The sequence below is a fragment of the Musca domestica genome, unplaced genomic scaffold (assembly GCF_030504385.1).
Source record: "Musca domestica strain aabys unplaced genomic scaffold, Musca_domestica.polishedcontigs.V.1.1 8, whole genome shotgun sequence".
Lineage (NCBI taxonomy): Eukaryota > Metazoa > Arthropoda > Insecta > Diptera > Muscidae > Musca > Musca domestica.
The window spans coordinates 18757162-18785049 of NW_026712409.1; the positions used below are offsets into that span (position 1 = coordinate 18757162).

The 27888-nt window shown below is 27.7% G+C and overlaps 2 protein-coding genes across 13 annotated transcripts in view; both read right to left on the bottom strand.

Annotated features, from left to right (window-relative positions):
* Positions 1 to 27605, bottom strand: LOC109612612 (uncharacterized). Its single transcript, XM_020036801.2, has 3 exons — positions 26752 to 27605; positions 26012 to 26243; positions 1 to 1038 (listed from the first exon to the last, which is right to left on the bottom strand). The coding sequence occupies exons 2-3, from the start codon at positions 26037 to 26039 to the stop codon at positions 146 to 148; spliced, it is 921 nt and encodes a 306-aa protein (XP_019892360.1). The 5' UTR covers positions 26040 to 26243; positions 26752 to 27605; the 3' UTR covers positions 1 to 145.
* Positions 1 to 27888, bottom strand: part of LOC101899414 (longitudinals lacking protein, isoforms F/I/K/T) — a 301516-nt gene that overhangs the window by 153037 nt on the left and 120591 nt on the right. The gene's annotated exons all lie outside the window — the stretch shown is intronic.

Genomic DNA, 27888 nt, shown 5'->3' on the forward strand with positions numbered 1-27888 from the left:
GTTAATTATTTGTTGTATTAATTTTTGGGAAAATTAAGAATTTTTTTTAAGAATTCATTTGTTTTAAAGTTCAGTTTTGTGTTTTTCTTAGTTTATTTACCACTTTGGGAGAGAGTTTGTGTGGGTTTGCTCTTTCTTCTCTTTTTTAGGTTGGATGCCTCTCTCGGAAATGTTGCAGTAGCAGCTCCTTGCGTTTACACGAGAAAGCACACAAATGGCATCGGAAGTTATGCACCTCGGCTGGTAGGTTGCGATTTATGCGTCCAAATCGCTGATAGGAAATTTCTCTTAGATTTGTGGGAATGGTGTCATTTTTCAAGTTCAACAATATGGTGGGCGGTTCATGGGACCGATCGGGTACCATTAACGTGGATGATTTGGAGGAGGTGGTGGTCTTCGTGGTGGTAGAGGAAGTTTTGGCGGCGGTAGGGGTGGCCGTGGAGGAGGTTGTACTTATAGGTGTGCTAGATTTTGTCACAGATGTACTGGAATTAGGGAAACTAACTGTAGATGGCGTTGCAATGACTGTCTGCAATGCTGGCATGTTGACAAACAACGAAGGCGGTGAATCGCATGGCATCACAATTTCAATGGGAGATGTTGTGTTGTCCTCATTCCTGGGCGGTGATACCATGGCGTCGGCCTGCAACTCCTTGATGTGATGGAAATCCATGAGACTTTCCACCTCATTTTGATTCGACTCCTCCATATACTCGACAATATTCAGGGGCGTAGATTTTGGACCTGTACTCGACTCATCCATGACCGTGTCATCGCCATCGTTGAGAAACTCATTGACCATGGAGATTAAAAATTGATCACGTGATAGGCAAGAATCCAAGCTGGCACAACGCATGGGCCCCACATGAGAGGTAGATGGCGCATCATTGAATCCCACTGGCGCCGCCACCTCAGAGGCCAATGAGGCTCGATTCAAATCCGCCAAATCTTCAACCATCACAATAAAGGCATCAGTGTTGTCCTGAGTTTTGTTCTCCTTCAGGGAATTGCTGGTGAGGTTAAAGAACTCCAGGTGGCCTAAAATAAAAAAAGAAAAAGAAAGAAAAATTGTTAATAAAAAAATTTGAAAATAAATTTAGAAAAAATTAATTTTGGTTAGCATTAAAAATTAAGTGTTAAATTAAATTAAAAAATTCAAAATAATACCTACTTTTGATTTCCAAAATTTCTTTTGAAGTTACACCCCCGGCCAAATATTTTTCTTTCATTTTTTTATTTTGAAATAAAACACAATTTTTTTTTTTTTTTTTTTCTCGTTTTATTTTGAAATTTTCCATTTTTTATTTGTTGTTCTCAAAATTAAATACGTTTTCATCATGTTTTTGCGTTTTCAATTTTTTTATTACTGTTATACTAAACATAATATATATATGTATATATAAACGTTTTACCTATTACGTTCTTGTTCTTGTTGTTGTTTTTTTATTTTTTGTATATTAATTAATATTTTTTTTTTTAATTCTAATTTCTTTCAGTTTTTTTCGGTCTGTCTAAAAGTTAGGTTAGGTTTTCAATATTCTTCCTTTACATAAAATTTATAAATAAAATCTCATTGTTTCGCAGATCCTTTAGGAAGTATTTTATGGGGAGAGGGAATTAGGGAGAGGATGAAAACTGGGCGGGAGAACAAGGTGGGGATTTCTAATCCAAGGGGGTAGTGGTGGGGCGATTCATCAGTAATTGAACATGGTCAAAAAAAAACTACAATTCGATTAAAAACAAAAATTCAAGGCAATAATATTTTCAAGTGTTTTTTTCTTTTTTTAAAACTAAGAAAAAAATAAAAATTAAAAAAAAAATATTTTTGATTTTTTTAATAATCATTACAATTACAATTCATGACAAAAATAAAAAAGTCATGAAAAAATAAATAAATATCATAAAAACTAAATAAAAATTTAAAAAAAAAATCAAAAAAATATAAAATAATCATGAAGAAATTATAAAAAAAAAATTAATGGAAAAATAATATAAAAATTCATGAAAAAATAAAAAAAAGAATTAATAAAAAAAAATCATGAAAAAATAATAAACAATAATAAAAACAAAATCATAAACAAAATAAAAAATCATGAAAAAAAATAATAAACATATAAAAAAATCATGAAAGAATTGAAGGAAAATTTTAAAACAATGTTCTAAATTAAATAACTATTTCTTTTAATCATTACGATATTTAGAAAAAGTTTTAAAACATTTTTTATTTTTATTTTTTTTAATTTATATTATTTTTTTATCATTAAAAAACTGAATTCTGTTAAAAAATTCAAAATTTAAAAAATAAATAATAATTAAAAAAATAAAAATAGTTAAAAAAATAAAAAAAAAAATATTAAAAAAATAAAAATAATAAAGAAAAAATAAAAGATAAATAAATAAATAATAAAATTAAATATAAACAAAAAATAATTAAAAAAATACAAATAAAAAAAAAATAAAATATAAATAAAAATATTAAAAAAAATAATAATCATTAAGAAACTTGGATATTTTATTTATTTATTTAATTGATTGAAGGATTAATTAAATTGATTGAAGGAAAATTTTATATCAATACTCTAAATTTAATAACTATTTATTTTAATCATTACAATTAAAATAGAAAAATCTTTAAAAAAATTACATATATATATTTTTTTTTAATTTTGTATCAAATTTTTTATTACTAAAAAAATCGAAATCAAAATTTTTTATGTAGAAAAATTCAATATTAAAAAAATAAAATAATAATCATTAAGAAATTTGGATATTTTATTTTTTTTAAATAAAATTACAAAATATTGGAAAATAAAAAAAAATCATGAAAAAATAATGATATTTATTATTAAATGATAAAAAAATAAAAAATCATAAAAAAATAAAAATTTAATGAAAAAAAAATAAAAAAAAAACATAAAAAAAAGTAATTGAAGGAAAATTTTATGTCATATCTAAATTTAATAACTATTTATTTTAATCATTAGGATTAAAATTAAAAAAAAGTTTAAAAAACTTAGACATTTTCATTTTTTTTTTATTTATATTATTTTTTTTATTATTAAAAAACATCAAAATTCTATTAAAAAAATCCTTAAACTTTTTATACAGAAAAATTCAAAATTAAAAAAAAATTAAATAAATATTAAAAAAAAAAATAAATAAATATTAAAAAAAAAAATAAATAAAAAATTAAAAAAAAAAACTAAAAAAAAGTTCTACATTTTTGTCCTTATATTTTTGGAATATTTTTCATAAATTCCCAAAATGATTATTTTTTACAAACCTTTTTCCTGGGAAATAAAAAAAAATAAAAAAATTAAAAAAAATTAACCTTAAAATTTTTAATATTATTCACATTTGTTTTGAATTTTTGTTTTTAATCGGAACATGTCTTTCTTTCTTTTTTTTTCATTTTATTTAGGTTTTATATATTTTTTTGTGTTTTTTTTTTCATCTTCGCTTTGTCTCATTTTGGTTTTGGTTAAAAACTACAATTTGTTACATTTTCGGGTAATAGGTACTAAGAATATCATTTTTTTTTTTGTTTTTTGTAAAATTATTTGTTTTTGTTTGTTTATTTGTTCTTGTATATAAATGTGTTATTATTTATACTCTTGGTTAACAATCAATTATTATTACTATTTTTTATAACTTTTTTTTATACATATATACAGGGTGTCTCAGAAAATAGGCAATAAATCACAGAGATAGTAAGGTACTCAGAAAGAAAAAATTCTAAAACAAATCATCTCTCAATTGATTATAGAGTTATGGCCAAAAATATAAAGAGAGGAATTGCAAAGAATAATTTTCATGTTTTTTGTTCATAAATTCCTAAAAAAAAGGGAAATATCTCCAAACCCATGGAATTTTGAGAAATATATTTAAGGTAGACCTGGGGCAGTTTTCCCCGAGGAACATTTTTCCCATTGATACCATTGGGAAGTATCCACATATTCCAAGACTTTTGAGGCATTTATTAAAATTTCATTAAAATTTGCTACATTTTATTGAAAAATTTATCTTAACATCCTTCTTTGATAATGTTGATATCTCGAAACCCATTGAGATTTGGGGAAATCATATAAAGACGACCTGTGGTATTTCTAACCAAGGAATATTGTTTCCATACACACCTCCGGAAAATTCCCACAATTTCCACCAGTTTTAATGACATCATTTCCATCCGATTTTTACCACTTTTTATGAAGATTGCATTTGAATTGTTGCTATATCTCGAAACTCTTTAAGTTATGGTCAAAATGCTTAAGGGAGACCTTGGGTATATCGCATCAAGGAACATTTTTTCCAAAGACATCATTGGGAAATTCCTACTAGTTCTATGAGTTTCAGTGCCTTCAATCCTCTTGATAACTCAGACTTTTTTTAATGAAGCCTGGTGTTATCATCGAGAGAGGTATGATATCTTGAAATCCAATGAGATTTTGGGAAAATAGTGAATGGTAACCCATGATATTTCTCCCCGAGGAACATTCTTGCCTTTGGAAACTTGCCTTCTGAAATAATTTGTAGTTTGAGGAAAATTACATTTAAACACCATATGAAATTTGGTGTGATAACTCAAATTCTATTGATTTATGGTAAAAGTTTTTAAAGGTGACCCATGATATTTTCCTATGAGTTACATTTTTGACATTGGTACGATCTACGAATTCGTACAAATAGTACGAAAATTTTGAACATATTTAATATGGAAAAATATGGTATATTAATGCAATTTACATTTTAATATCATTTCATGTTAGGGTTAATAACTTAAATTCTAGAGAGTTATGGAACAAATTTTTAAAGGTGACCTATGATTTTGCTCTCGGAGGAACATTTTTGCCATTGGCATTATCTGCGTATTCGTACAAATAGTACGAGAAATTTTATGAGGAAAAATATCATATTTTAATGAAAATTTAAATTTTTATGTCTCAAATAAGGTGTGATAACTCGAATATTATGGAGTTATGGTAAAAATTGTCAAAGGTGACCTATGCCATTTCTCTCTAAGGAACATTTTTGCCTTTGGCACTAAGTACGATTTTGTGCAAAAAATACGACATAATTTAGTTATCTTTAATGTCGAAAAAATGTTATTTTATTGAAATTTGCATTTTAATATGTTGCCAAACAAAGTGAGATAATTCGAATTCTATTGAGTTATGGTACAAACTTTCAAGTAAGGTCTATGAGGTATCTCTCAGAGGAATATTTTCTCCTTTGGTACCATATACGAAATCCTACAAAGAGTATGGGAATTTTTGTAATTTTAAATAGCAACATTTTTGGATTTTAATGGAATTTACATTTCGATGCCTTTCCAGCTAAGGTATGATATCTCGAAAACTATTGAGTGAAGATGAAAAATTCCAAGGAAGTTATGTTGCGGTTTTCTTCGAGTAACACTTTTTCCAAAGAGACCACAAGGAAAATTCTTAAAATAGTTCAGGTATTTATCAAATTAATTTTAAGAAAATAAAAAAAATTATAAAAAATTTTAATTTTTTAATGTTTTTGAATTTAGTGTGATCTCTCGAAAACTATTGAGTTATAGCAAAAACTCTCAAAGCGGGCATAGTTTAGTTGTTTCTAAGGAACACTTCTTCCAATGGAGGTGTGCTGAAATTTCCAGAATTTGTAGGAATTTTTAAACAAAAAATGTTATTAAAAGTTTAATTATTAGATGTCTCTGAATTTGGTGTGATATCTCCAAAACTATTGAGTTATGGCAAAAATTCTCAAAGAGGGCATAGGGTAGTTGTTTCTAAGGAACATTTTTCCAATGGCGTTATGCTGAAATTTCCAGAATTTGTGGGAATATTTAAAAAACAAATAATTCATTAAAATTTTAGTTTTTATATGTCTCTGAATTTGGTGTGATATCTCCAAAACTGTTGAGTTATGGCAAAAACTCTAAAAGGGGGCCTAGATTAGTCATTTCTAAGGAACATTTCTTCCAACGGATGTATGCTGAAATTTCCATAATTTGTGGGAATATTTAAACAAAAAATTAATTCATTAAAATTTTAATTTTCATATGTCTTTGAATTTGGTGTGATATCTCCAAAACCATTGAGTTATGGCAAAAACTCTAAAAGGGGCCCTGGATTAGTCATTTCTAAGGAACATTTCTTCCAACGGATGTATGCTGAAATTTCCATAATTTGTGGGAATATTTGAAGGATTTAAAAAATACATACTCAAATGGAAATTTTTAATAAATTTTTCCCTTTATCTTTAGATTTTTAGAAGGGGGTGTTATGATATTTTCGAAAGGTCTGATTTAAAAATTTCAAGCCTTTACAATTTTTTCATTTACTTTCTCAAAATTGAAAACTATTTCGATTTTTATGTTTAAATATCTCTCTGCGTAACCCTGATTTTCTCTGTTGAAATACTCATATATTTTCTATTCCTGATACCCTGTATATGTGTGGGTTTATGTGGGTGTGTGTGTGTGTGGGAGTAATCTCTTTAGCAAAAACAAACAATTGTTTTCAAAAACACAACAATAATATTAACATTAGAAAACAAAATTAAAATCTAATAATTTCCAGCAAAAAAAAAAATAGACTTAAAACTAAAAAATAAAATATAATAGATATATAAATTTAAAACTAAGATTAAAAATAAAATTTTTGTTTAATTTGACTATGATGTGGTTACATTTTTTTCTTCGCTAATTCAATGTATATATGGCATCTTATAAATTTTCAAATATTTTTTTTTTTATTTTTATTTGAGGGGTTCAGAATTGAATGGCGGAGTTACAATTTGAATTTCTGGCTTTTGACTATTTTTGTTTTCTATTTTTGGATGATTGGTTGGTTTTTTTGTTCTTGTAAATAGCTGTGAGTGTGTGGTGGTGTAATAATAATGTGTATATGTGTTTTTGTTCTTTTTGGGGGATATTATTGTTTTTTTGTTCTTCTTGTATATAATATACATATATAAGTATATAACATTATATATCATCATCATTGTTATTATTTTTTGTTTGTTTATAAATTGTATATAATTTTTGGTTGTTTTCTTTGGAGTATATTGTTCGTCATTTTTTGTTGTTATTTTTTTTTCAAAACTATTTTTTCTTGTTGTTCGGTTAAAAACGAGTTCTTCATTACTTCATATGTTAATTGTTTTTTTCTTCATTATTTCATTATATACTTAGTATTTTTTTATTTATTTCATTTTGTTAAATATATATTTTTTGTTTTTTTTTTTATTTTGTATATATAATCAGTATATATGTATGTGTATAGATAAATATTTAAATAACAATAACAACATTCTTATAGAATAAACAATTTGTTTTTTTTTATTCATTTTTAAATGTTTTTTTCTTCTTCTTTTTTTCTTTGAATATTATTTTAACTAAAAACATAATAATGATAGAAAAACACAACAAAATTAAATTTAAAAAAAAAAACAAAACAATTGTATATAATGGAAACATATTATAATCTTAATAAAAAAAATAACTACTGTTAATTAAAACATAACACAACAACAAATAGAACTCAAAAATGTTTAAACATAAATAAAATTGATTTAAAAAAAATAGAATTGTTTTAATTAAGCGCGTAAATATGTGTGTGTGTTTTCTTCACTGTTTAAATATTTTTTTTAACAACAAATATAAATTGTAATAAAATTCTTAAAAATTAAATATTTTTTTTTAATATATTTTTTAAATTTATGAAAAGAAATTGAAACCCTTTGACAAGAAAATTTACTTTGAAAAGTTGTATTTTTATAAAAGAAAAACATAAAAATAACAAAAAAAAAGAAAAAAAGAAAAAAAAAATAAAAAAATATAGAATTAATTTTTAAAAAATTAAATTCCCTTCAGACCCTCAAAAAAAATTAAAAATTTGCAGAAACAATTTTTTTTAAAAGAAAAATTTTTGCTAGAAATTTCACAAAAACAAAAAATATTTTCAATGGAAATTTTTTTTTCTAAATAACAAAACCAAAAACAAACCTTTTCATTCCAAGGGAAAAATTTTATTTAGACTTGGGGAAATTGTTTCCTTCTCAATTTAAGTTACCCTCATATAATGTTTCATTCTACAAATTTATAACACAAAATATTAAAAAAAAAATCATAAAAAATTTCGAAAATCTTTTCATCCGTTTTTATCCGCAGGGGGGAAATTTTTAATTCAAAGCGTGAATTATATAGCAGAATCCCAATATTTTTGAAAATCGTTTTATCCGCAAGGGGAAATTTTATCCGAAGTGGTTGGAAATAAAATTTTGCGTTTCTAATAACATTAAACAATGTTCTGTTGAAGTTTTCAAATCAAAAATATGTTAAAATCTCAAAAATTTTGAGTTATCCGCATTTATCCGTAAACTGAAAATATGAAACAAATTGTTTGGATAATAAAAACTGTCCGCTAATTTTGATTTGGGTGACTCTTTATGGGAAAAAATCGACGAAAAATCATGAAAATTCCAAAAAAAAAAAATTATCCGCATTTATCCCTTAAGGAAACATTTTATCCGAATAGTGCAAATAAGGAATTTTCACATAAAATGTATTGGCCTCCATTATTTTATTGAAAAATGTTCAAAGAAATTGTTAAAATTTTGAAAATTTGATTTATCCGAATTTATCCGTAAACGAAAAAATTTTATCCAAAGTGATTGGATAATGAAATTTTGCATAAAATGTATTGGCCTCCATTATTTTATGGCAAAATTTTCAAAGAAATTGTTAAAATTTCGAAAATTTGTTTTATCCTATTTTATCCGTAAACAAAAAATGTTATCCAAAGCAAGCGGATAATGAAAATTCTTATAAAAACTGTTATATTAAATCTTTTTATGAGGGTAGATGTGAAAAAATCCCGGAAAATTCTTAAAAATTAAAATTATCCGTTTTTATCCGTTATGGAAAAATGTTATCCAAAGTGATTTTATAATGAAATTTTGCATAAAATGTATTGTTCTCCATTATTTTATGGCAAAATTTTCAAAGAAATGGTTAAAATTTCGAAAATTTGTTTTATCCGAATTTATCCGTAAACAAAATATTTTATCCAAAGCAAGCGTATGATGAAAAATTCTTATAAAAACTGTTATATTAAATCTTCTTATGAGGGTAGATGTGAAAAAATCCCGGAAAATTCTTACAAATTCAAATTATCCGTTTTTATCCGTTATGGAAAAATGTTATCCAAAGCGACCGGATAACGAAATTTCGCATAAAATTTGTTATCCTCTATTATTTTAGGGGAACATTTTCAAAGAAATGGTAAAAATTTCGAAAATTTGTTTTATCCGAATTTATCCGTAAACAAATAATTTTATCCAAAGCAAGCGGATAATGAAAATTCTTATAAAATCTGCTATATTAAATCTTTTTGAGGGTAAATGTGAAAAAATCCCGGAAAATTCTTAAAAATTGAAATTATCCGTTTTTATCCGTTATGGAAAAAGTAATCCAAAGTTCTCAAAAAGCGAAAATTCATGATATGGCAACATTCGTAACTAGTTAATAAAGAAAATTCACAAAAAATGACCAAAAATCGATTTATCCAATTTTATCCGTTTTCGGATTTTTTTATCCAAAATTGAGGGATAAAGATTTTTCACATAAAATTAGATAATTTGACATTTTCTTAACACAGTTTTGAAAGAAAATTCCTAAAAGTGTTAAATTTGATTTATCCAAATTTATCCGTGGAAAATTTTTTTATCCAAAATTTTCGGGAACGAAAATTTTTCGTAAAATTTTTAATATGGCAATATTTAGAAGAAGTTTTCAGGGACAATTCATAAAAAAAAAATTAAAAAATATTAAAATTTTTAAAAAAAAAATATTATTTTTTTTTTAAAAAAATTTAATAAAAAATTATTATCCGCAACGAAAATTTTTTATCCAGAATTCTATTTTTCAAAAGTATATACCTGATTTTTGAAAAATATATAATATGGCAACATTTCAAGGGTTGTTTTTTTCCTTTTGCTATAAGAAATTAAAAAATAATAATAATTTTTTTTTTAAATTATGAACATAATTAGCCTCTTAAAAATTATTAATTAAAAAAAAAAGCAAATCTTCAAAGTAAATTCAATTGTCGCCCCAAATTGCTTAGGTTTTCCTTCGTTTCTTTTTTGTTATAAATTATTAATTAAATATGTAATAAATTTAAACTTAAATATTTAATAATAATAGATAATTCGAGCTGAACTGTTTTGTTAATTAAATTATTAAAAAAAAAAACCAAAACAAATAAATGTTTAACAATTAAAAATATTAATTAGCTTAAGATTAAAAAACATTTTACTATATTTGTTTTATTTTTTCTTTCCGTTTTTTTTTTTTTCTTCTTAAAAATTTCCTTTTAAACTTAACAACAAGCAACAAATTAAATATATATTTCATTTATTTATTTTTTAATTATTTTTTTATGATTCCATTCAATTAGTTTACGTTCTTAACTAACATTTTTTTAACATTTAATGTTAGAGCACATAGTGTTAGTGTTGTTGTTTTTTTTTTATAAATTATTTTTCTTCGGTTTTGTTTTCTTTCTTTTTTTTTGTTTCTCTTAAAAGAATTTCAATCCAACTCTCATTCCGAAAATATATTTAAACTTATTCCAAAAAAAAAAAAAAAAAAAATATTAACGAACAAATTTCTTTTATTCTTTAACAAAAAAAAAGGCAGATATGCTAAAACTTATAAATATTTTTATTTATTATTTAATAATTGTTTTTTTATGATTTTTTTTTTTCAATAATGGCACTCATTTTCTATTTTTTATTTGTTTTTTGTTTTACTTTATGTGTTAGTGTTGGTTTATTCGTCATTAATAGTTTATTCTCGTTTTACTTTTTTTTTTTTTGTATTGACTAAAAATAAATTATTATTTTTTTAAATATATATTTTTATTTCATATATATGTAGTATTATAATGTTTGTTTTCTGTTTTTATTCAATAACCAACAATTTTATATATTCTATAAATATTATATAAATTGAGTATAAATTTGACTAAAAAAATGTTAACCAAAAGAAAAACAAATTCATTTCATTTTATATTTTCTTTTGTAATTTTTCAATTAAACATTTTATTGTTGTTGTTGTTTTAAATGTCATATTTATTTTTGGGTGAAAATAAAAATCCAATATTTTTTTTAGTTACAAAAAAAATATTTTTTTAATAAAGGTAATATTTGTACTCGATTTTGATTCGGGATTACTATTATTGGGGTTTGTGGAAAAAGTCAGTATTGAAAACAAAGAAATTTAGCTGCCGCTGAGTAATAGTGAGTATTGAAATTGAAAGTGGCGCCCAAGCAGGATTTTTTTTTACATTTAAATGAAACCTAAAACACATCTTAAAACACATTCCAGTAATAAAAATAGATAATATTTAATATTTTTTTTTTTTTAAATATATTTTTTTTAAATGGCGCCCAAGCTGGGATCTTGAAAAACATGTTTCCTTATAAGAAAAATTAAATTAATTTAAAGGTAACCATGGCCAACTTCAAAGAGAATTTCGAAAAACTACAGTTTAAAATCATAATTTCAAAATATAATATTAAAAAAAAAATTAAAATATATATATATTTTTTTTTTATGGGGCCCAATCTGGGATCTTGAAAAAACATGTTTCTTTTATAAAAATAAAATTAAATTAATTTAAAGGAAACCATGGCCAAATTTTAAGAGAATTTCAAAAAAGCTACAGTTTAAAATCATAATTTCAAAAAATAATTTTTTATTATTTTTTTTTAATTATCTGCATTTATCCACTGGATAAATATTTAGTGGATAAATGCAGATAATTAAAAAAAATATTTAAAATTTATTTTTTTTAAATGATATGCCTTAAAAAGGCCAGAAATATTGCCGATTTCACTTGAAAAGGTGTTGGATAAATTTCGAAAACATTTTTTGGAGAATTTTTGAAAAAATCTAAATTTATCCACGTATATCCACAGAGCATGCAGAGTATAAAAATATTATAGAAGAAAATGTCGATGATTTTCAAAAATAACATTTTTATCCGATATTATCCGTGGACCTAAAGTCCCCCAAAAAAATGAGAACTTTTGCAGATTAGACATAAAAAACATTTTTGAGACATTTCTAAGGATTTTTTTTTTTTTTTTTTTTTTTTTGAAGCAAAATATTTTTTCCCACTTTTATCCGGAAACCTCAAAATTGAAAATTTTCATGAAAATCATTCTGAAATACAATTTTAGGCATTCAGCTAGAGTTTTCACTTATATTAAAGATTTTTCCAAATAAAATTGATTTTATCCGCGTTTATCCGTGAACCTCAAAATGACAAAAATGTGTTGAAATAATGAATATTTTTGGGCGTAGAAACATTTTTGATACATTTCTAAACATTTATCGATGATTTATTTATTTATTTATTTATTTTTTATTTTATTTATTTTTTTTTTTTTGAAGCTAAATAATTTTATCCACTTTTATCCGGAAACCTCAAAATTGAAAATGTTCATGAAAATCATTCTGAAATACAATTTTAGGCATTCAACTAGAGTTTTCACTTAATTTAAAGATTTTTCCAAGTAAAATAGATTTTATCCGCATTTATCCGTGAACCTCAAAATGACAAAAATGCATAGAAATTTTGAAAGTTTTTGGGCGTAGAACTTTATAGATGGAATTTGATGGAACTGAAAATGTTTTGCAGTGATTTTTGAAGAAAAACTTTTTTATCCGCATTTATCCGTGAACCTTAAAATTTCAAAAATGTCAAAAAATGGTGAATATTTTGAGCTGAGAACTTTGTGGGGAGTTTTTATGGGCCCAGTCTAGGTGGTTTTGCGATTTTTTAGGAGAAACATTTTTATCCGCGTTTATCCGTGAGCTTTAATTTAGCTAAAAATCTTAAAAAAAGTACTTAAATATTTTGTAAAAGTGTGTATATCACATTCCATAGACCAAAATTACAGTTTTTGTAATTTTTGACAATTATCCATTTTATCCGCATTTATCCGCAAGTTCAAAACTAAATCAAAATGCTTCAAAATCTATTGCATTTACTTTTTAAACCATTTTCTACAACGTCATTATGCTCTAACAGCGATTTTGGATGATTTTTAAAAAAATTAATTTTATCCGCGTTTATCCGTAAAACTCAAATTATCAAAAAAAAAAATTAACAAAAACTAGCCGTAGCACCATTCGCATTGATTTCCATTGGTAAAAATGCAATTTCTCGTGAAAATTTGAGAAAATGTATTTTATCCGCATTTATCCGCCATCCAGAATACATATGAAAACCTAACAAATCATACGAAATTTAGTTTACGCAATCAATTTACGTCATTTAGATTGAATCTGGTGCGTTTTTATAATTTTTGGTGGGAAAAGTTTTTATCCACAATTATCCAAATTTATCCGTGAGCATAAAAAATGTTTAGAAACACCAGATAATGGATTTTCTGATGTTACTAAATAGTTTTTAATTATTTCTGAAGAAAATTAATCGATTTTGTTTGAACGTTTTTCATGATTTCTGAGGTAACTTATTTTTATCCGAATTTATCCGTGATGGAAATCACACGTCCTATTGCCATAAAATTGTTTAGAAATGATTTTCCATTAATTGTACATGGTTTTCCATGATTTTCTGATGTAAATTATTTTTATCCGAAATTATCCGAATTTATCCATGTGGAATTTTTTTTTAGTTTTTTGCTTTCAAATGCCGTAAACACTATTTTAAGATGATTCTACAAAATTTTTCATGATTTTTGAGGTAACTTATTTTTATCCGCAATTATCCAAATTTATCCATGTTGAAAATTATGCTTCAAAATGCCCTAAACACTATTTTAAGATAATTCTAGAATGTTTTCCATGATTTTTGAGCTGAAACTTTTTTTATCCGAAATTATCCGAATTTATCCATGTTGAAAATTTAGCTTCAAAATGCTTTAAACAGTATTTTAGAATGATTCTAGAATGTTTTCCATTATTTTTCAGGAAAACTTTTTTATCCGAAATTATCCAAATTTATCCATGTGGAAAATTTTCTTCAGTTATTGCTTTATAATTTCGTATGCACTATTTTAAAATAATTCTAAAACGTTTTTCATGATTTTTGAGGTAACTTATTTTTATCCGCAATTATCCAAATTTATCCGATAGTATCCAAGTTGAAATTCAGGCTTCAAAAATGCCTAATTACTATTTTAGGATGATTCTACAAAGGTTCTCGTGATTGTTGAGGTTATTCATGATTTTTGAGGTAACTTATTTTTATCCGCAATTATCCAAATTTATCCGAATTTATCCAAGTTGAAATTCAGGCTTTAAAAATGCCCTAAATACTATTTTAGGATAACTTTAGAATGTTTTCCATGATTTTTCAGGTAAAACTTTTTTATTCGCAATTATCCAAATTTATCCGAATTTATCCAAGTTGAAAATTTAGCTTTAAAATGCCCTAAACACTATTTTAAGATAAATCCAAAATGTTTTTCGTGATTTTTGGGGTAAATTATTTTTATCCGAATTTATCCATGTGGAAAATTTCCTTGTTTTTTGCTTTAAAATGTCGTAAGCACTAATTTAAAATAATTCTACAACATTTTTCATGATTTTTTAAGGCAACTTATTTTTATCCGCAATTATCCAAATTTATCTAAATTTATCCGAATTTATCCAAGTTGAAAATTTAGCTTCAAAAATGCCCTAAAAACTATTTTAGAATGATTCTAGAATGTTTTCCATGATTTTTGAGGTGAAACTTTTTTATCCGTAATTATCCAAATTTATCCACGAGCATTTAAAATGCTGTCAAAATGTGAAAATATATTTCTCCACAATTATCCATAATCATCCCAGCCTCTTAAAATGACTTAAAAACACAAAAAATTCATAATCCACAATTATCCATGGTCCTCCGAAATTTTGAAATTAAAAATATACCGACTTTTTCCACTTTTCGAAAAAAAAAAAATATTGTAAATAGAAAAAAAATCAAAAAAAATCTATTTCACTGAATATGTATGTATCTCTCATTTAAGCTCTTGATTTTTTTTTGATGTCAGGGGAAGGGGGATTTGAAGATGGGTTAGGAAATTTGATAAATTATTTGTTGTCAACGTGGGTGTGTGTTTGTTTGTATGTATCTATTTGTCTCCATATATGTACAATACATGTATTAAAAATTTGTATATATTTAGTTTTTGGTTCTCCGAAAAAAAATTATAAAAAATTAAATGTATATATATTTTCTGTTCTCCTAAGTTTTTTTTTCTATTATCTGTTTTTTTAATTGAGTTTCTCTTTTTTAAACGTTTTTTTGTTTTTTTTCGGTAGTAACTACTTTGTTTGAATATGAACGAGTTCGATTTTCTGTTAAATATTTCATTTCATTTCATTTGGCTAAAAAATTTCATGTTTATATAGTATGTATGTATAAATGTAGTTTTTCTTGTTGTTGTTGATATATATGTATATATAAATTTCCTTTTTTTTGGTTTAAATCTGCGTTAACAACAAACATTCGGTAACATGTATAACAAACACTTGATTTATTTTTCTCGACATTTAAAACACTTTTACAAATCACTTTTTCTCTGTATCCGGTTCTCTGTCAAAATTGTATTTTCTTATGAGTTTTGTTTTTAATTATATATATGTTTTCTATATATAACGTTAACAACATTTTCCATTTGTTTTTCTTTTTTTGGTAATTTTTATTAATTTTTTTTTTTGTATAAGGGCAGAGGTGGAGTTGGGGAGGGGAAGGGGAGGATTTTTTTTTCCTGAAAACAGTCTAAGGATAGTTTTCTGTCATTGTTCTTAGATGGCTCCTATCGTATATACTTGCCAAGAATATTTTCTTCTTTGGGCTCAATTAAATTCCTGAACTGAACTCCATGATTAATTGGCAACGCAGCTGAAAAAAAAATTGGATCAACTGTGGGAAATGTTGTCTTTCCATAGTTTTCTACTCATCCAACTACTAATATTATCAGCTGAGTATTCTTGAGTTGCCATCTCTATTGGCCTTTTTGTTTGATTGGCAATGCCATTTCTGTTCAGCGATTTTCCACAATCCGGTAAGTTTATAATTCCTGTTTTTTTTTCTATAAAAAAATTAAATTGACTAATTGTGATGTGTGTTAAAGGAATTATAAACCTTAGATCAAATTGTGGCCGTCAACTGAACAAAAAAAACATGACAAATTGGCAACGCAGGTGGAATAGAGCACATTTTCAGCCACATGTCAAATATTATAAAGGCTTATACATGTACAATATTAGTTTAATAATAGAATTTTTTTGGTATGAGTTTTTTTTTTGGAATCAACATTTTTGAAGTTGGCAACTCTAGTACACTTAAACCAATCGCAATATTGCCATAATATACTTTCAGAGGCCAAATTATACATTGACATGAGCTAAAATGAAGAAATCTAGCCGATAGCGTAATTTTTTAAAATTAGTTGGCAATGCGAAAAATCGGAATCGACATTCAGGGCACCTAAAATGGTTGCCAAAATTTACATAAAATCAAATATGCTCATAATCAAGCATTAAAATCACAAAATCTCATTTGTACTTGGCCAGACAGAGAATTATGTAATCAGTTGGCAACGCCAATAAACTTCAGGTAATGCAATTACGTCAAAAAAACTCAATAATTTGTTGGCTATGGTCCACAAATAGATAGTTTTATAGAAAAATCTGAGAGATTCACCATAATTGGACTATTAGCCTGTTGGTTGGCAACACCACTGAATCAAAAACTCGAATTTGAAACTTCAAATAATGCAATTACGCCAGAAAAAAACTCAATAATTTGTTGGTTATGGTCCACAAATAGATAGTTTTTGAGAAAAATCTGAAAGATCCGCCATAATTGGACTATTTACATATTGGTTGGCAACACCACTGAAATCAAAAACACCCGAATTTGTACTGATTTTTATTTGTAGGTCAATTTACACTCATCATAGGATCGTTAAACAAAGGGACAACTTTATATTAACAATTGCCAACTTCAGAACCTCTGGGATAATTGGCAACTCGGGTCTTATTTAATTGCCAAGGTAATAATTTTCATTTTTCAAACGAAATAATTTTCTAAGTCATGAGAAAATTAAATATTTCCACAGAGAAAAAATCATATGGCCTCAATGTTTAAATATGGTTGGCAACACATATTAATCGATCCAAAACAATAAATTCAGGCCAATTATCATTTGAGAGCCAAATTGTCCTTCATATTGAGTAAAATAGTACATTTCATTATCAAAATGTTGGTAATTTTAGCCTCTGTGACACCAGTTGGCAACGCATTGAAATTTAAATTTAAACCGAATATTGTGAAAATGATTCCAATTTTATTTCAGGGGTCAAGATGTTCAAAATACAGAATGGAACTGTAATAATTTTCTCATTTCGGATGTTAAATTCAAAAAATATGTACGAGTTGGCAACGCGCCTTTTATGAAATTTAACAGAAAAGGTTCCAAATAACATAAAATGGTCAAATAATAATGTACTAAGGCAATATTTACCAAATTTCGGAAAGATTCCGTTATGGTTGGCAACGCCACGGAGTCCATTTCCGGTATATGGATGTAAAATGTAATCCAATTTTCATCAAATTGGTTCACAAACGTTGGATGTTGGCCAATACTTTTGAAAATATAACTTGTGATTTGCCAATTGTGGAAAAATGACATGGTTGGCAACGCATCTAAGATATATTTCTGAGAAAAAATGTGTTTGATATGAATATATGTTCCTTTAGAAGACAAATTATCTTCCAAATACCCAATTCTAATTCATTCCAGAGAGAAAAAATATCAGTTGGCAATGCGGCAGCATTGGAAATGTTGCCAATTATTATTATTAGGCCACAATATTCCCAATATCCCCAAAAAACCCAATTCTAATTCATTCCAGAGCGAAAAAAAATATATCAATTGGCAATGCGACAGAATTGGAAATGTTGCCAATTATTCATGTATTTGCATTTTTTCAAGGCCCCCTTAATATTCTGATTATTAGGCCACAATATTCCCAATCCTAATATACCCAAAAAAAAAAAAAACAATTCTAATTCATTCCAGAGCGAAAAAAATATCAGTTGGCAATGCGGCAGAATTGGAAATGTTGTCAATTATTATTATTAGGCCACAATATCCCCAAAAAAACCAATTCTAATTCATTCCAGAGCGAAAAAAATATCAGTTGGCAATGCGGCAGAATTGGAAATGTTGCCAATTATTCATGTATATGAAAATTTTCAAATTATGCCCTTAATATTCTCAATATTAGGCCACAATATTCCACTTGCACTGAAAATTTGATCATTTTGATTGGCAATGCAACATCTGAAGTTCAGTTCCCCTAGATAATTGAGCCACACTGTAACACTTTCTTGGTTTCTCCTAAATATATATATATATGTATGTATATAGACCTATATATATGTATGTGATGTGAGTATATATAAGTTACTTTCAGTTTGTTACTTTGCTACATATATATAAACTATAGTTTTGTATTTGTTGTTGTTGTTGTATATAAATTAAATATATATCTCAATTTATATATGTAGTTTCTTCATGTTGTTGTTTCAAAAAGTGTTGTTGTTCTTGTTCTGGTTGGGTGTAGTAGTATTGGTTTTTTGTGTGTGTATATGTATTTGGCAACAAATAAACACAGTACGTTTTATGAACTAATTATTTCTGTCTTATAATTAAATATATATTTAACATATATATAAATATGTATATGTAAAGTTGTTGTTGTTGTTGGTTTCGGTTCCGTTATTATTTGTTTTTAAATATTATTTTTTTTATTTATTTTGTCATTCATATATAAACTGCCTTTTTGAATATTTTTTTCTATTTTATTCTATAAAAAATGTTTTTGGGGTGAGGGGGGATTTTGAAAATTACCCTAAAAAAACCTAATTCATTTCAATTATTTTTTCATTTTTTTATATATTTATTTGATTGACTAAATTGCTGCTAAAATAAAATGTTTGTATTTCAATAATTTTGTTTTATCACCTTCAATTAATTTGGTTCATTAAATTAACAAAACATTTCATTGTACTAAAGACTTTTTGTTTGGGGATATTTTCTCTTTACACAGTCCGTAAAATATTTTAGAAAAATTTATATATTAAATTTAAAAAAAAATTTTATCTTTGGCACAAGGAATTAAAAAAAAGAATTTTGAAAAATAAATATTTCCAAAACAAAAAAAAACTCCAACTCAAGAGAGAAAATCAATGCCAAGAGAGAAGAAACTACTCCAAGTCTTTACGAAAAAATTGCTGATATCTCGGTTATTAGGTTAGGTACAGGAAAACGACTTTTACATAATTTGAAGCCAAGATGTTCTTCTTTAAATAAAATGTTACAAAACAAAAATCGGATATATGGTTCGAAAATTATGACCATAAGAAAGGGATTACCGAAAAATGACAATAAATGCAAACAATTTGGTCATTTTACATTTTGGACGATATCTCGGGTAAATGATGGACTACACTAATAAAATCTATTTTAGAATTTAAGATAAGGGCATCGTCTTTCAAAATAACTCAATTTCATTACATTACTCATAAAACTTTAAAAGTTTTAAGACCCTAGAAACCAATACAGAAATAATTTCCAAACATTGGCAAATTTAGACATTTTACAATTTGGGCAATATCTTGGGAATTCTCTGAGCTACATGCTAATTTTTATATATAATTTAAAGCCAGGTCGTTGTCCCTATAAAATATCTTTATTTCTAGTAGATTTGTAAAATATCTCCAAAGTTATGGCCCAAAGAAGGTCGTTGCGCAAAAATAACCAACCATTTTCAAATTTTGGGTATTATTCAATTTGGCCAATATCTCTATCATCGTTTGAGTTATATGCACAAAATTCTGTTGCGGATGAGTGTTAAGACATCACTCTTTTGAAATATATTCATTTTATTATGATTCCATGAAGACTGTAACACTTTTCGCTTTGGGAAAGTCTATGCGCAAAAAGTTCCCCAAACTAAAGAAATTTGGTAACTGTGCAATTTGGCTGATATCTCCAATATTTGTGAAGCTATAAGCTCATGACGCACATGAAATTTATTGCCGGGATATTTATCTTTCCAAAAAAAGTCCATTTAATTCAGATTCATTGCATGACTCCAAAGTTATGACTCTAGGAATATCAATACGCAAAAATACCATGCAAAACGGCAATTTTGGTAACTTGAAATTTTGGCGATATCTCCGTTATTTTTATAGCTTTGATCACGTGATATTTGGAGATACAGCATTGCAGATGATTCTCTTTCAAAATCAAGTTATTTCGTAGAGATCCAGAGTCAGCTGGTGAAATTATGGCTTCTTGAAGCCTGTTACGGAAAAAATACCTAAATATGTGGAAAATTTTGTAACTTGGAAATCGGTCGATATCTCGTGAATTTGAATAGCTACATCAAAGTACCTTTTTATGGAAATAAGTATTAGTTGTTCCTTTTGCAAAATAAACTTATTTTAAGGAAATTTACTAGCTAGTTTTGAAGTTATGACCACTGAAAGACCACTACGCAAAACAGTCCAAAAAATTGCTCACTTCGGTAACATGTAAATTGGTCGAATTTTTGGGTATTTTTGGTACAATGTGAACATATCTGGCTGTGAAAATAAGTATTAGATGTCATACTTAATAATTCAGTTGCATTTGGATGCAAAAATTAATATCAGATCAAAGTTATGACCCTTTAAATGACGATAAGAAAATTTCGTGAAAGAGAAATTTGCGTCGGCTTCCATTAGGCGATATCTCAGAAACCTTTCGAGGGAAAGATGCAAGACATCCTGTAAAAATGAAGATTAGATGTTCTTTTTTATAATTCATATGTATTTAAGAGGATAAACTGATAATTGAGCAAAGTTATGACCCTTGGGATGGCGATTCGAAAATGTCATCAAATAAAAAATTGCGTAGCCTTCTTTTGGGCGATATCTCAAAAAATTTTCTAGCGAAATATGCAAAACAACCTGTAAAAATGAAGATTAGATGTTCTCTTTTATAATTCATATGCATTTAAGAGGATAAATTGATCATCGAGCAAAGTTATGACCCTTGGGATGGCGATTCAAAAATTTCATCAAACAAAAAATTGCGTAGCCTTCCTTTGGGCAATATCTCAGGAATTTTTTGAGGTAAATACACAAAACCTTTTGTAAAAATGAAGATTATATGTTCTTTTTTATAAATCATATGCATTTGATTGAATAAATTGATCATCGGACAAAGTTATGACCCTTGAGATGGCGATTCGAAAATTATGTTAAACAAAAAATTGCGTTTGCTTCCTTTGGGCAATATCTCAGAAATTTTTGAAGGTAGGTATGCAAAACCTTCTATGAGAATGAAGATTAAATGTTCGTCTTCTAAAATAATATTAGTTTGTCCAGATAAACTAATCTCAGAGATAAGTTATCACCCTTAGAATGGGGACCGAAAATTAAAAATGTTAGAAAATTTGTTCCAACGTTTCCTGTTCCATATCTCAGAAATTTGAGGAGCTATATCTACCGACCTTTCGCTGAAAATAAAGTTTCGATGCTTGCCATCTTAAATGAAATGAGTTTGGTTAAAAATTCGCACTTAAAATCAAAACTATGGCCTCTTGTCTTCGTACGCAAAAATTATATTTTTTACTATTTTTGATAGATTGTTTCTGGCTATATCTCCGAGATTTTTTGCATTATATAAATGCAAATAGCATTGAAAACAATGTTTAGGTAGTCCTCCGTAAGAATCTAGCGAAATTGTCCAGATAAAATGAAAGAAAAATAAGAAAATGACCCTTGAAAGTGGATAACAAATTTTATATATTTTTAGAAAAAAGTTTATAATATTTTTGTTGATATCTCCGATAGTTTTAATGTTATAGGCATGGAACTTTGTGTGAAAATAAAAATTAAAACTTTTACTTTGATAATTAGCAAAAATTGACCGGTAGACATGAACGAAAAATGAAGAAATGACCCATAAAAAGCCAACACTGATATATATTTTTTGAAACTATAAAAAATTACTCTTCTTGGTTGTATCTCTGGTATTAGTTGAGTTTTAGACACATATCTTTCAGAAAGTTTGAAGATTGGGTGGTTCCCTATAAAAATTTATTTATGTAGCCGTTTTTTATTTTTATTTTAGAAATTTGTATTAATTTTGCTTTAAAAGTAAAGACCTCTTTCCCTCCTTGGCACTGATATTTCCCCGAGTTTCAAAAAATATATTTCCAATTATATTTCATTGAATTAAAAACTGAAACAGAAATCCTAAATATATTACTATGTGACTAGTCCAATTTTCAAAATTAAAAAAAAAAAAAACTGTTAAGAAAATATGTAGAAAATTGGGGATTATTTGGTCGATAGTGATTTTCAAAAAAAAAAAAAAAATATTAAAAAATTAGCAATTTCTCTGGAATTTTTTGGGGATCAAAGGGGAGGGGTTTCATAATTATTTTAAAGTCGTCTGAGGCCGACTACAATTTTTGTGTATTTTTTTCACAATTTTCCTCTAAATATTTTCATCAAATTTCCTAGCTGAGTTTTTTTTTTTACTCTGTTCTTCACCTTCTAACTTGGTTGTTGTTTTTCTTGTTTCTTTGTTTAAATGTTAATTTAAAATTAACTACTATCGTTATAATTGTTTTTATATATAATTATATTATATTGACTATTAAAAATTAACAATATATATCCTTTTTGTATTTGTAATCAACGTTTTGGGGTTTTTTTCAATTTTTTTCTTTTTAAACTGATTTTTTTTGCTTGGTTTTCTTTTTCATTTTCCATAAAAAATATGATGATGTGGCATCCAATAAATTCGTTTTGTTATCCGTTTTCTTATATATTTTTTTAGTTTATTTTTGTTTTTTTTATTTTGTAACTATTTGGTGGTGGGAGAGGGTCAAGAGGGAGGATGGTCAGGAATAATTGGGAATAATTTGGAGGGGAGTTTTTTGTCAGGATATGAAGAGTTTTCAAAAATTCTCTGTATATATATGTTGTTTGTTGGTTGGTTTGTATGTATGTAATTAACATTTGTTTTGGTTTTACTTGACTTAGATAATTTGTTGTTGTTGTTGTTCTTTGTTTAACAAAAATTAAATTTCAATTTTTCTTTTTTTTTGTTAAGGTAATAATTTAACAGCTCATTTTCATTTTTTCCAAGGAATTCATTTTCCTCCTACATCTTTATATGTATGTATATACTATGTATGTCTGTGTATATGTGTACCTAACATGTGTATGTGTGTACAGTTTTTTTGTATTATAATTTTTGGTACTTGGTTTTCTTTATTGACTTTTTCCAACACTTTTTGTGGTATATTCTTTTATCATCATTTTTCTTCATATTTTTGGTGTTATTTTCTAGTTTTTTCATCTTTCTAAAATATTTGTTCGATTTTCTGTTCTGTTGCTGTTTCTTTTTGTTGTTGTTCTTCTTGATATAATAATAATAATTATAATTTTTATCGTTATGAATTTTTTGCTAATTCTATGTTATTTTAAAGAAAACATTATCTCATAAGTAATATTTAACACAAACACCCGACTCCAGGTGTCGTTTTAGGTGGGAGCTTTGTGAAAATGCTTTACCGCACATAAGGCAGCGGAATTTTTTCTGACCACCACATTCATATCTATGCGTGGAAGAGAGAGAGAGAGAAAGGATATTGGTTGGTGGCTTGGATACATAACAAAAAAAAAAGGTATTCAAATGAACTCCAAAACTGGCAAAGTCAAAGAGAGGGAGAGAGAGAGACGCAAGGAATGAGAGAGCGAGAGAGAATGGAATATGAAATATGTCTTCTAGGTATTCTATACTCCATATAAGACCTGGAGGTCTTTTATACTCCATAGAATAGAAGACCTCCAGGTCTTCTATGGAGTATAGAAGACCTCCAGGTCTTCTATGGATTATAGACGACCTCCAGGTCTTCTATGGAGCATAGAAGACCTCCAAGTCTTCTATGGCCGATAGAAGACCTCCAGGTCTTCTATGGCCTATAGAAGACCTCCAGGTCTTCTAAGGCCTATAGATGGAGGTCTTCTATACTCCATAGAAGACCTGGAGGTCTTCTATACTCCATAGAAGACCTGGAGGTCTTCTATAGTCCACAAAAAGATCTGGAGGTCTTCTATAGTCCATAGAAGACCTGGAGCTCTTCTATAGGCCATAGAAGACCTGGAGCTCTTCTATAGGCCATAGAAGACCTGGAGCTCTTCTATAGTCCATAGAAGACCTGGAGGTCTTCTATAGTCCAAAGAAAACCTGGAGTTCTTCTATAGTCCATAGAAGACCTGGAGGTCTTCTATACTCCATAGAAGACCTGGAGGTCTTCTAAACTCCATAGAAGACCTGGAGGTCTGCTATACTCCATAGAAGACCTGGAGGTCTTCTATACTCCATAGAAGACCTGGAGGTCTTCTATAATCCATAGAAGACCTGGAGGTCTTCTATAGTCCATAGAGGACCTGGAGGTCTTCTTTGGTTCATAGAAGACCTGGTGGTCTTCTATACTCCATAGAAGACCTGGAGGTCTTCTATGATCCATAGATGCCTGGAGGTCTTTTATAGTCCATAGAAGGCCTGGAGGTCTTTTATGGTCCATAGAATTTCTGGAAGTCTTCTATAGTTCATAAAGGACCTGGAGGTATTCTATACTCCACAGAAGGGCTGGAGGTCTTCTATGGTCTATAGAGGACCTGGAGGTCTTCTATGGTACATAGAATACCTGGAGGTCTTCTATGGTCCATAGAATACCTGGAGGTCTTCTATGGTCCATAGAATACCTGGAGGTCTTCTATGGTCCATAGATGCCTGGAGGTCTTCTATTGCCCATAAATGACCTGTTTGACTTCTATGGTCCATAGAGGATTAGAAAGTATTCTATGGTCTTCTATAGTCCATAGAAGACCTGGAGGTCTTCTATAGTCCATAGAAGACTCGGAGGTCTTCTATAGTCCATAGAAGACTTGGAGATCTTCTATAGTCCATAGAAGACTTGGAGATCTTCTATAGTCCATAGAAGACTTGGAGATCTTCTATAGTCCATAGAAGACTTGGAGGTCTTCTATAGTCCATAGAAGACTCGGAGGTCTTCTATAGTCCATAGAAGACTCGGAGGTCTTCTATAATATATTAAAGGCCTGGTCCTGGTCTAGAGTCCATAGAAGACCTGGAGGTCTTCTATAGTCTATAGAAGACCTGGAGGCTTTCTATGAACACAGAAGACCTGTAGGTCTTCTATAGTCCATAGAAGACTCGGAGGTCTTCTATAGTCCATAGAAGACTCGGAGGTCTTCTATAGTCCATAGAAGACTCGGAGGTCTTCTATAGTCCATAGAAGACTCGGAGGTCTTCTATAGTCCATAGAAGACTCGGAGGTCTTCTATAGTCCATAGAAGACTCGGAGGTCTTCTATAGTCCATAGAAGACTCGGAGGTCTTCTATAGTCCATAGATGACTCGGAGGTCTTCTATGGTCCATAGAAGACTCGGAGATCTTCTAAAGTCCATAGAAGTCTCGGAGGTCTTCTATGGTACATAGAATACCTGGAAGTCTTATATGGTCCATAGAGGACCTGGAGGTTTTCTATAGTCCATAGAATTCCTTGGAAGTCTTCTATAGTCCATAGAAGACTCGGAGGTCTCTGGAAGATCTGGAGGTATTATATTGCCCATAGGCGACTTCCAAGGTATTCTGTGGACGAGAGAATACCTCCATAATCTTCTGTGGAAATTTGAAGAATTTTGAAATTATGGATATCATTTTTTAGTCTCTCTCATTCCTGGCCTTGTTCCCTCTCCCCCCACCAAATGACTTTGGTATTCTCCCTAAAAAAAAATTCCCCTAATTTCCTAAGTTTCCTCTCTATTTTCTTTTTCAATTTCGACAAAAATATGACTAAAAAAAATAAAATTTCAAAACTTGGACTCACCTGATATGTCGCTGTAGAGAGCTGGCATCTTTATAGCTTTTTAAACAATTATAGCGTGGACATTGATAGCGACCATCGGCATTGATGAACTTGAATAGATCTGAAAATTTCAACTCATACCAATAGTCACGGATTAGCGATTGTGGAGGCGGAGGTGGCGGTGATGTTTGACAATTCGAGGAGTTGCCCGGATTCGATAGCGATGATGATGAACAGCTGCTGGCACCGCAAGCTAAATTAAAAAAATTATAATAAATAGAGAGAGAGAGAGAGAAAACAAAACAGAGCGCAAACATTCCAAAAACGACAATTGGAGAAAGAGAAAAAAAAAACATATTCATGAAAGTAAAAAAAGAGAGAAAGAGAGAGAGAAAAAACATTTATGAGTAAAAATTGTGGTAGACAAGGAAAAAAATAAATATATATAAAAATAAATGTTTCTTATATTTTAAAAAAATTATATATAGTAATAAATATAATGATAATAATAATATTTTTAAAAATTTTATTTTGTTGTTGCGAAAAAAAGTTTGTATTAAATGCTTGGTTTTTAGTTGTTAAAAAAAATATTGTTGTGGTGTTTTTTTAGCAATGCGTATTTTGGCACTTTTGGGAGATTTTTTTTTTTTTAATTAGAAACAGAAAAAAATTCAATCCAACAAAATAAAATTAAAAAATTAATTTATTTAAATATTTACTAATTAAGTTTGTTTTTTTGAAAAAATGGTTATGATATTTACAGTTACTTGGTTTAGAGATTTTTTAGTGGTGTATTTCATTGTTTTTAGTCGATATGATGGGGCCGAATATTTGCCTGAGTTTTTGCGCTCCCATGGCAACAAGAAGTTTGGCATTTTCTTTTCAGATATATGATAATTGGCAAGCGAGCGAATGGGCGAGCGAGCGTTATGATGATGACAATAATAAAGCTTGGTTGATGATGGTTAGGTGGTTGTTGGTGGTGGTGGTGGTAGTAGTAGTGCTGGGTGCTGGGATTTTTTGTTTAGATATGATTTTGGTTTCTATTGGCTCTACAAATGATGAAGAGTCGACGACGATGATGATGGTGATTTTGAATGGATTGATGGATGGTTAATAAAATGTCTGGATGATGCTGATGATGCCACTGCTGATGATGAATGAAGATGCAGGTTAACCCTCAGAAAAACAAGGAGAGACCCTTCTCTCCTCTCCTCCCCTTTCCCATCTCCTCTCCTAGAACACACAAATTATTAGCACTGCAAAAGAAAAGAGCTCAACAAAACGGAAACATAAAAAAAGCGGAAATCTGAGAATTTTTTTTTTTCAAACAAGTTTACTTCTTCTCGGCGGAATTATTTTTTATGGTTGTATATTTATTAAAAAGTACAAAAAGTATGTATATAAATATATATTATAGGTTATGTATAAAATAGAAAATTATTTTTTTTTGGTTTTGAAATAAATTATATGGGAATGTTATTCAATTTGGGTTTACTCGACGATCTATCGTCAGGTATTACAATAAATTATATAGTTTATAAAATAAGCTTAAAATACAACAACTCAAAAGTTGTTTTGTTTGAGTATTTGAATATTTAAAAGGGGAAATTCAAGTAAAAATAAAACAAAAAAAATCGATTTGGAAATATTTGTCAGAAAATACCAAAAAAAAAATAATTTCGAAATTTTCAAACACGTTTCGAACATTGATATTCTGCAATAAAAGCCCAAAATATATTTAAAAATATTTAAAAATATTTAATTTCATATTAAATTAATGAAAAACGTCAAAAAATCAATTTCGAAATTTTCGAATATATCTCGAAACAATTTCGAACATTGATATACTGCAATAAAAGTTCTAAAAATATTGAAAACCATTTAATTTCATATTA